Here is an 11,286-nt window from a genome sequence, read left to right as displayed (position 1 = left end):
AGACATGATGCAAATTCTAGCCCGTGACAAACTACCATTCCATCCAAAGGCAATTTCAGATTTGCTCCAGTGCTACATAACCCTATAATGCAAAAGGTGGGCTCAGAGCAGAAATGGATGATTGCATTTTTATCATATATGACATTATTTATCAACTGAAATCTCATGTAACAAAAATATTACAAAAATATATTTATCTTGTATATTCTGAGTAATTCAAATTTACTAGCACATGAAAGTGCTTGATTTTTAGCCATCCTTTAGCCACAAATTACTCTGTTCTTTTTACATCTTTTTTCTCCCTAATATTAATTCACTTTTATTCCACTGTATTTACATCCCTTCTTCTGTTTTCCTATATGTTCTGAAATTATTTTTTTTCTCCCTGCACCCCCTCTGTGTGACTGCTTGTACTTCTCCTCCTGCTGAGGCAACTGTCTCTAGAGCGACCTTGCCTTAATGAGCTTCAGATCACGAGTTAGGAAAACAGCTTTCAGTACAGGGATTTTAGAACAAAATTGGCAACACACTCAGATTCTTCAGGCAGAGCATAGGAGACAGACGGAAAGAGACAAGAACACCAAGCAGCTTTCTTATAAACCTTCCAAATTCAAGTAAGACCTGTGAAAATTGAACTAGGTATATTGATGTGTAGAGATGTTGTGGAAAGAAACATAATGTGTATGTTTTTTCAGAAATAAGAAAAAGCTCATTTATAGAGCTGGGAAATGACAAGATACGCTGATTTCATAATAATCTGTAATTGAGTGAGAATCCAATGATGCCTTCTGTTTTTTATTTTCCTTGTCTAATGGAAAAATTGGCTTTGAAAGTGTATTTTAAATGAGCTTTTAAACTTTTTAGATAAACTTTGGTTAACTTGAAAAAGAAACAAACATCTTTCTATTAATCATTTGCCTGTTGTAATTGGTGATTAAGTTGCTTGATTCAAGTATCTAACTATATTTTAGCCTGGTAATAACATTCAGTGATCTACTTCATGCTATAGGTACTATCATGATTTCTTGTTTTGATTGTTACAAAAGGCATTTTCTTGTACAAAGTGTTATTTGTTATATACACTTCATCAGAAGCTCTAATGCAGTCACAACTAGGAAAAGTTATAAAGATATTTTGTTTTTGTACAGGCTGCATGTATCATCACTTATAATTATTTATTATTACACCAATGTAAAAGACCTTTACTTTTTTCATAGATGTTTTCTTATTGTGTGAAATCAGGGAAACACTCTAATAAAGGGCATGATTTATATGAACATTTTTAAATTTTATTAATAATGAAAATATTTGTAAAATGATATATCTGTAGTTCCCCTACTATATATTTTGAGCACAAGATCACATACATACTGTACTTAATGTGTGTGTGTTTATTTTCAACTCATACAGTTGGAAAGTGAGAAGGTATTTCTTAAGTTACTTTAATACAAGCAATCAATGAATTTTATATGTATACAAGTCGGCATAGTCCGCAATAAATAATGGATTAGCACTTAAATATAAGCACAGAAGCATCATCTAATTGAAATAAATTGAACAGACTGTGAATGCAGTCCATAATATCTATGACATCATTTGCGACACACTCAATCCAAAAAGTTTATCATGTTTACTAGTAAAATCCTTTGCATTTTCTCATGCAGTTCCAACAGATGACATATATAACCAACACTATATGTGACGGGTGTCTAGGTCACACTTACAGGTAATCTAACCTAAACATAGTTAAAATATTTGAATATGCCACCCAGTTTTATTAAAAGTCTGGGAAATCTTGAAATTGAAAAATAATAGCATACAGGTTTCTTGAAATTGGGTGGTGAGTAAACATACAATGAAAGACATGGCAGCAATTTCAAGAGAAACAACAGTAACTTGTTTTACACCAGACTATAAAATCCACCAAGAAGATAAAAGAACATAGGAATCTAAAAATATCAAGAGTGAAAACCATTTAAAAAGAGAACACACCGCCAACACTCTAAAATTCTGTTAGAACACAACAATGGAGGATACAACCTTTGGCGGTTTGAAGTCCAAGTTACACGTTGTGTTAACACAATGATTAGTCTTCCAACTGAATCACTGAAACACTGTTCTATGAATGCTTGTTTCCCAATGGAAGTCTTGCTTCTGTCTGACGGATTTGGTCGGTCCTCTTGTGAGTCTTTCCTCTCTTGCTGAACCCGGAGTCTCTCTGGTGAAACTGTCTCTACCTCATGGGAGGTAGGTGTCCATGTGCCTTGTGTCTTGTCAACCACATATCCTCATCTGTCTTCAAGTCCCTTGTGCTCAGTGCGAGTCTCTCTCCTACACCGTCTGCCCCCTCACACCCTCCCCTGGACTCACTCCATCCCTTCTCTCTCTCTTTGCACCATCCAAACACCACTCACTGTCTAGAGGTATAAAACTGCTTCAGTCTCTGCCAAGGTTAACATGATGATTAATTTAACATTGGTACATATCAATTTCCTTTGCTTATCACTGTAAACACATTTTCATTAGTTAAAAAAAGAGTATTGTTGTTAGCTATCAGGAAGTACATATATCAATGTAAGCTGATTAGAAGCGAAAGCCCCCAGAACATGTTAATTTTCAAAGGAAGCAGGCAGTACTGTAACATAACATTATATGTTGATGAGATATCAATCAAAGTCTGAATTTTAAAACAGGTGACTCTTTTGCAAGACAGGTAAATATCTGTATCCTGTAGATTGCCATCACAATAGCCTGTAACAGAATTATTCAGGAAATTTGTCTTTCTACTTATCACCATATCTCAAGAAAGGGTTCCTATTGCCTCTTCATCTATTTGCTTTTACATTTATTATTACCTGTCTTTGCCTAAGAAAAAAAGAAAAAACCCCATTGCACAAAAATGTTCACCCTCCTACAAATAACCTTATAAAGGAAATTTTAAAAAGAAGAAAATGACAGGAAATAAAAAAAAAAACATCTTGAGGAAGTGCTACTCTCATTGAAGCCCACTGACTATCACAGAGGGATGTAAGTGACAGTATGACTGCTGTGGTGACAAACTTGGGTCCTGGAAGGCCATCATGCCCTCTTTATAGCTATTAACGAAATTTGTTAATTATTTACCAAATGCATCATTACTCTCATTTTGCTACAATAACGAGGGAAGATCACCAGAATGTTATTTTGGACTTCAGTAAGATTACTAAAACTCATCATTCCCTTTACTTCCTATGTTTTTTCTATTTTCTTTATTAAATTATAGTGTCGGTTTATCTGTTTGCTCAACATTTGGTATAGTATTGTAGGTATCAGTGGCAATGTTTTTGATTGCCATCTGTTGGAATGAGAAATGTGATTAATTTTATTATTATATGTATTACAAAATACAATCTAGTAGTTGGTGCATCACAGATTTTAACATTGTATAAACCCAATGCGGTGTAACTGTCAGTCAGACCAAAATCAGCTTATAATGCAGTATTAACCATAATAGCACATGCACTAGTGGAAAGAAGGCTGTGATATTGGATGGATGCACAGAACATATCACTGTAAGCACAAAAGAAGGAAGAGAAAATAAATAACCTGTACACTTACATGTGTCTGTATATACAAGTATATATATAAATATAAGTTGTTTGATTAAATGCTTATTGTACTTATTGTATTCTTAATTAACTCTGTACTGAATTTAATAACAAATTGTGAACCACCCGGGGGTGGCAGAGAGCCCCAAAACCCAGACACAAGTCCAGTTGAAATAAATGTATGTGATTTATTTTCACAATAAACTTCCACCAAGGCTCCAAAACCACAATCAGTACAATTCTCCTCAATTTCTCCTCCTTGACACGTCCCAGGTAAGCTTTGTCCACTTCACCTGACTCTGACTCACTTCTTCTGGTGCTAGGGCATAGACCTAGAAAAACTTTGTGTCAATCAGAATTCCCACCGTGTAGGGATTGTTAACCCCTTCAGATCCCCCTGGCATCACCCACAGAACATCAAGGCATTACAGGTTCCAGCATGCCCTGCAGGAGTCCATGTCGGAACTTTAAACCAGGGAGGTTGCCATCTAAAATCCCTGGGTAGGAAATGTGCGAGATCAAATGTCCTCCCCAGTCCTTCCATTATATGGTCCTCTCGGCTGGGTATTGCTCCTGTATCTAACCAAGCTAGGACACCAGTGTATTCACTCTGTCATCAGCATTCCCTGCTTGTCTTCTGGGCAGGGTAGGATTTTTTCCCTCCCCCCATTTCTTGGAGTAGCATAGGGCTGGCATACTGTCTGGTTAATCTTAATTCCCTGCTGGGTTAGCCTGCACATGCGTATCGTCCATCACAATATAGTAAGTACCTCCTTATACACAATGTTGTCTTCATTACAAATTAGTTTTACTTACTTTCCTATACAGGTAGTCCCCAGGTTATGATGGACATCCGACCTACGACTTACAAATGGGGCCGCAGCTGCGACGCATGCGCCTCAGTAACTGCCGCTCCATCATCTTCGGCCTGGGGATGCTGCAAATGGTGGCTGGACGGAGGCTGGGGGGGACGGACGATTTCACTGCTTGCGCAGTGTAGTGTCCCTCGGGCGGCTTCCAGCGGCAAGCAGTTTCACTGCCCGCCCACCACACACAGCTGTCCCGTTCGTTCTCAATGGGAGGCTGGTAATGCTGCAAGCAGTGACCCTGTTGTGGCTGAACGGAGGTCATTGAGGGTGAACAGGGTGTAGCATTGTAGTGTGCCTCGAATGGCTGCCTGTTGAATGGGGGCAGTGGTGGGCGATTCACTAGCTGCCTTTGGCCGCACCATGTTCGTTCTCGGTGGATGGACGCTGCAAGCAGCATACTGTAGTGGAGGTGACTATGAGGTGGGCTGGTGATGAACCGCCCCTTGCCACCCCCATTCATTTTCAATAGCAAGCCTGCTTGTGCTGTTACTTACATAGGAGGAAGTTGTCTCTTGTCAGTACATCAGACATGTTGACGTCTGGTGCCTTCCTGCTGTGATATCTGTACAGTGCTGTGCAGAAGAGCTCATCTTAACGTTTTGTCTTCACCCTTCAAGAATGTCTCTGAAACACAAATCTGATGCAAGTGCTGGTGATACGGTAAAGAAGAGAAAAACCATCAACATTGAAAATAAAGTAGAAATAATAAAAAGGTCAGAAAGAGGTGAAAGTCCATCACTTGGTTACAGTCGGTCAATAATAGCATTTAATAAAATAATACACCTGTTCCGACTTACATACAAATTCAACTTAAGTACAAAACTACAGTCCCTATCTCGCAAGTAACCTGGGGGACTGTCTGTATTAAGAATTCTTACTTAAACTTTTGCTCTCTATGTTGCTCTAGATCAAGTAACATGTTATTTGTTTGGTCATGTATAAAAATAAATAAATGCCAAAAATATCTAAAATGTGCTGGAGGAAATAGCATACATGCTTGTATGCAGCATCAGCATTAAAAGCTGTATCCTTTAAGCAAGTTGTGCAAACTGTAGTTTCTTTGTTACGTACTATCTACATCACTACATTTCTGCATGTTGCATATTGCATTCACTTCCAGATTTTCCATAGCTTTATGCTATACACTGCTTGGTAATATAAACACAAGATTCTAATCTGTAAAATCTAACATCTCATCCATGAGCCATACCTGTGGATTGTAGGGGGCATAACAGAACTCCACACCCAGACACAGCTGCACCAACACAGTCCTGGGATTAAATAAAGTAATTTTATTAAACAAAATAACTTGTTACGGGTTTCTTCTTCTTCCAGAACACAAAATACTCATTTTATTTCTTGTTGTCTTCTCTTCCTCATTCAATTGTCACAGGGAAGGTTTGCCCAATTCCATTCCTTACTCTGAAATATCTGAGGGAGTCTTAGTGGCTCCTTATCAGCTCAGATCAGGGGGTATTTACCATGTATCAGAAATGCAGCCAAGAAGCACTTCTAGGTCAGGTGCTTCTAGATCTAGGTGGATCCCTAGATCAGAGGAGTGTCCTTTTGCCAACTCCACCTGGCAGCACAAAGGTACCCCGGCAGGGCTGCCCATTAGGACTACAACTACCAAGATGGCCTGCAGTTGTATTAATGGGAGCGTCCACAGAGGGAATCAGCCACCCAGTGTATCTGGGAAATATATGGCTCTGGATGGCTTCTGCCCTGTACCAGCAACCAACCTGGCCAGGATGCCCATCCATCCATGTCATCCTTTACAAAAGATATAAAAATATATTTATGTTTATGTGTGTGTGTGTCCATAGATATGTGTGCTTCTCTTCAAATTCCCAAAGATGCGCAGTTTTGATTAACTGCTAAATTAACCCTGTGTGGGGCAGCAGTTGACTGGCATCATGTTCAGGGCTGTTTCCTGCATTATGTTACATTATCTCCTGTATATTATAAAAAAAACAGCACAAGAGAAATAATGGCAGAATAAAACATTTATTGCAGATATTGAATGCAAGATAAGTGAGAAAGTGCTTGTATCAATAAAGGCTTCTGCTACAATCTTGTTGTGAAGTTTAGACCTGAGACTATGAAACTGGCCTAACTAAATGAGTGGGTTTAATTGTACCAGCGTCAGGAGGAGGTTCAAGTTTAAATAAGGCAAGGTTAACCATTCTCTTGCTGGTCTGGAATTCCAGTCTGGGAAAGAAACAGAAAGATACATGACATCTGGTGCAGCAACAAAACTGTCTCCAGTTTAACCTTTAAATTTATTTTTGTAAGATGTGAATAATGATTGTAACTTTGATAATATATTTATCCACTGATCCATTCATCCACTAAATTAGGGATAAATAGACAACAAAACTTAGTAGGAGAAATTAATAACTATGAAAGAAAAATCAAAACAATCATACAGTGGTTTAAAGTGTTGTAAGACATATGAGTATGGAGAGTGTTTTGTGGGTTTGGGAAAGTGGAAACACGCAAAGAAGAATGGACAAATGAGAAGAAGCCTCTAGATGAGTTGTGATGTCACTTCTACTGTGACTCAAGCCTAGCCCTCTTTCAGTTTCCAACAGTATATAAGACATTGTAAAACTGGAAGTTGTTGTTCACTCTTGAACCAGCCTTTGAGTAAAATGTAGCTTCACACCCAGAAACTTCTTTTTTTCACGTGGATGCATTAACCAAATTCTTCTCTGAAAGTTTCAACAACAACAACAACAACAACATTTATTTATATAGCACATTTTCATACAAAAAGTAGCCCAAAGTGCTTTCATGGATTTCTTTTGTTGTTTGGACTATTTCATTAAATGGGGTTTCCCAAATCTTACTCCGACACTATCTTATCATTCACATATACATATACTGTGTGTACATGAAGTAGAAAGAAACAATAAATGTCAAAGCATTATGGGCACCCCAATTAATTGCATGAAGGCAAGATGGACCTTTGCAGAGGTGGTCAAATGAATGACAACCTACTTCTGGTTGGTGCTGTCCATTTATCCTAGTTGACAATGGCTACCTTTCCTTCCACCCTGAAATTGGAAATGGAAACTCTGTTGAAGAGAATGCCTTTTACTCCTTGTGCCTTTACAGTGAAAATAGTTGAGGGCAATTCCATATTTAAAAATAAAAAGAAATTGAACGTTGTGGCTACTCTGCCATGCCACTTAACTTAGCAAAGAGAGAACACAAAGAAATTGACTATTCATAACTGTTCGAATCTTTTGAAGATAATTTGTTTGTCATGGCTTTGGGCTGATTTTTTTTTTTTTATAAATATATTTTATTGATGAACATCTTGAAAGAAACCAAAAACAAATTTTCAATATAATAAAATAACAAGCCAAGTGCCAAAACCCAATCCCAAATCAGCCCTGTGAAGTTAAAAAATCCAAAAACAACAAAAGACAAGCCTGAATTGACCAACAGGTGAGGACCTGCCTCACTTATCCTACTATTTGCAAAAAGGCTAAGGGACAGGACACACCCTCCTTCACTATTTTTAACATATTGGATCATTTCTCAGTGTAGGTGTCAGAAGCCGCATTGATTCTCAAAGAAGAAAGTCAAACTGAAAAAGGAAGATTTTTCAGGCAGAGAGGGAAAAGGCACCGAAAGCTGATTTTTTTGTGTGGAAACTCACTCTTTGTAAAATATGTCAACATTCAATTTTATAACTCAAATTGTGGAAAACAAACAGCTTCCAAACGTATGAACATTTTACATGTACTGTATATGATTTTGAAATTATCTAATTCAATGCATTAAGATTGTGGAATAGAGGTGAAAAAGAGAGTGCAGGCAGGGTGGAATGGGTGGAGAAGAGTGTCAGGAGTAATTTGTGACAGACGGGTATCAGCAAGAGTGAAAGGGAAGGTCTACAGGACGGTAGTGAGACCAACTATGTTATATAGGTTTAAGACGGTGACACTGAGCAGAAAGCAGGAGACAGAGCTGTATGTGGCAGAGTTAAAGATGCTTAGATTTGCATTGGGTGTGACGCGGATGGATAGGATTAGAAATTAGTACATTAGAGCGTCAGCTCAAGTTGGACGGTTGGGAGACAAAATCAGAGAGGTGAGATTACGTTGGTTTGGACATGTGCAGAGGAGAGATGCTGGGTATATTGGGAGAAGGATGCTAAGATAGAGCTGCCAGGGAAGAGGAAAAGAGGAAGGCCAAAGCGAAGGTTTATGGATGTGGTGAGAGAGGACATGCAGGTGATGGGTGTAACAGAACAAGTTACAGAGAACAGAAAGATATGGAAGAAGATGATCCGCTGTGGCAACCCCTAACAGGAGCAGCCGAAAGAAGAAGAAGAAGTTAATACACACTGTATTCAAAACATGATGTTGCACTGCTGACACTGTTTTATTTTTATTTTTTTTTCTGCTGCAGACTAGGCTTATGCTTCTTATTCTTGCAGATAGCTAGAAATTGGAACGTATCACAGTGAGAATCACAAATGTTCTGTGCACCTTTTTATCTGTAATTAGTTTTAAAGCACTCTAGAAAAAAAACTAAAATAATTAACTGGCCTATAGTCAGGTGTGTCCACCAGGATCACTCATGTTTTTGATGTTTTTGTAATCTAGCAACAAAGAGAAGATCTCAGGGATTCTCAGGGATCAACATTTGTATAATCCTCCTAAATGACAGTTGCTGGAATTTGTACAGTGCTATCAACCTCAGCAGCACTCTCTTTGTCTGAGCCATTGATAATATGCAAAACATCTTCTGCAGAGCATTTCTTTTAACACAAGTCAACGTAGGCATTTATGGTGTGTAAGGGTCTCCATTTATATATCTTTTCTGACTCCTATCAAATAGAACAAAACAATACATTGTAGGTGAGTTTTCCCAACGTTTACTCTTCTACACTTTAGCGGTCTGTAGGTCAATTCCAGCTAGCATGCAATTTTTTTCTGGTCCCAAGCCATCTTCCAATACTGTTTATCAGTTGCATTAAATTGTGTGGAACCTACTGTATAAACATCAGGAATCAACAAAGTCAGTCATGTTAGGAGAGTTTGAAAGGGACAGTTGCTGAATTATGCTAACATACAGTATCATGCAAGGTGTGGGAGAGAAGTCATAAGGAAATTAAATGATTCACTCCATGTTTACCACTTTGATGTAAGAGTCCACACTTTACAGTTTACAACAAGATAATTAAATAATCACTCCAGGTTTGCTGTTTTGATTATAATTAATAAAATAAATTATAAGTTAGAAATAAACCAAAATTGATACTCTATCAGTCTTGAGGACATTTTGACAGTTGGTTTGTTTTGGTAGCTAACTTGCAAAGTGAATTTTGAATGTTTCTTCCAGGTTAATCAAAAAAGGTACATGATTAAATAAAGCCACTGTGAATTCTTAGGAGAAACATATTTGAATTTAAATGGTTTTAATTGGAGCGGCATGATGTCACAGTGGTAGCACTCTGGTGCTCCAGTATCCTCCCACAGTCTAAAGACATGCAGGTTAGATGCATTGGCAATGCTACTGGCCATAAAGCGTGACTGATGTGTGTATGCATGTGTGTGTGTATGTTTGCCCTGTGATGGACTGGTGTAGTGCCCAGCGAGGAAAGAAAATATGCCAGACAACATTTTCTCAATGCTGGCAAAAACTAATGACTTTTTTATTGAACATGCTTAAACTATATACAACTGTTTCCTATTCACTCATTACTTTGCCTCCTCCCATGCTGCAGTGAGTGTGAATTGTCTTTATAGAGGTGGAGTGCTTCCAGCCGCTACACTGGCACCCTGTCTGGGGGTTATTCAGCACCATCACTACTAGGGAATATCAAGGTGACTAATCACATCTACTAATCTCATATTCCATATAGTGGACTCTTCTTCAACAACATAATGTCTCCTATTTGTAAATTTCTGGATGGGCAAGCCCATTTGGGCCAGCTCTGCAAAGTGGAAAGGTATTCCCGACACCAGCATGTCCAGAGTTCGTTTGCCAAGTAACACCTAACAGCATTTGGGGCAGAACAAGCAACACCAACGCTAAACTGACTAATCATACCAAACCAGAGACCTTCATGTTTTATTGTGTAGTATATATATATATATATATATATATATATATATATATATATATAGTGGAATGCCGCTGGGGGTGGTACCCAGCTGGGACACCCGATAGGACCAGAGGAGGGCTTGCACCTCCTCCAGACCAAGGGGGGGCAACTGCCCTGGTTGCGTTGGGGACCACGGGTTCAGGGCTTGGAAGCCCAACCCTGTAGGGGCCCATGGTCACCGCCAGGGGGTGCCCCAGTGCCTGGAGAGCCCAGGACCTCAGCACTTCCACCACACTCATAAGTGCTGGGGGGAAGAAGACCGGGGACACCCGGAGTGCTTCCGGGTGAGCAGCCGGCACTTCTGCCACACAGGGAAGTGTCGGGAAGCACCTGGAGCCCATCCGGGCGTGCATAAAAGGGGCCGCCTCCCTTCAGACAGTGACTGGAGTCAGGCGGAAGTAGACGGGAGTCTTACTGGAGAGGAGTGGAGGCGGTCTGAAGAAGGCAGACACTGGAGAGAGAGGCCTGGACTTTGGGGGATTGGTGAAGAGGCACTGGGTTGTGCACCATGAACTTGTAAATATTAGTATTAATAAATGTGTGTGTTGGGTGACAAAACGTTGTATGTCTGTCTGCGTCCAGGGCTCATTCCACTATATATATATATATATATATATCTACTGTATACTAATAAAAGGCAAAGCACTCACTCACTCACTCACTCACTCACTCATTCACTCACTCACTCACTCACTCACTCACT

At 39.2% G+C, this 11,286-nt stretch overlaps 1 protein-coding gene across 1 annotated transcript in view; it reads left to right on the top strand.

Moving 5' to 3' along the window:
• The first annotated feature begins 451 nt into the window (after positions 1–451).
• The window catches only part of ptn (pleiotrophin), a 347,933-nt gene continuing 337,098 nt past the window's right edge, over positions 452–11,286 (top strand). The window contains exon 1 of the mRNA XM_039769955.1: positions 452–614. Within this exon, the coding sequence (XP_039625889.1) occupies positions 460–614 (155 nt within the window). The 5' untranslated portion in view covers positions 452–459. The remainder of the gene's footprint in view (positions 615–11,286) is intronic.

Source organism: Polypterus senegalus, chromosome 11, assembly GCF_016835505.1.
Source record: "Polypterus senegalus isolate Bchr_013 chromosome 11, ASM1683550v1, whole genome shotgun sequence".
In the NCBI taxonomy this organism is placed as follows: Eukaryota; Metazoa; Chordata; class Cladistia; order Polypteriformes; family Polypteridae; genus Polypterus; species Polypterus senegalus.
The sequence above is the reverse complement of the archived record's forward strand: the minus strand, read 5'-3'. Positions and strand labels throughout refer to the sequence as shown.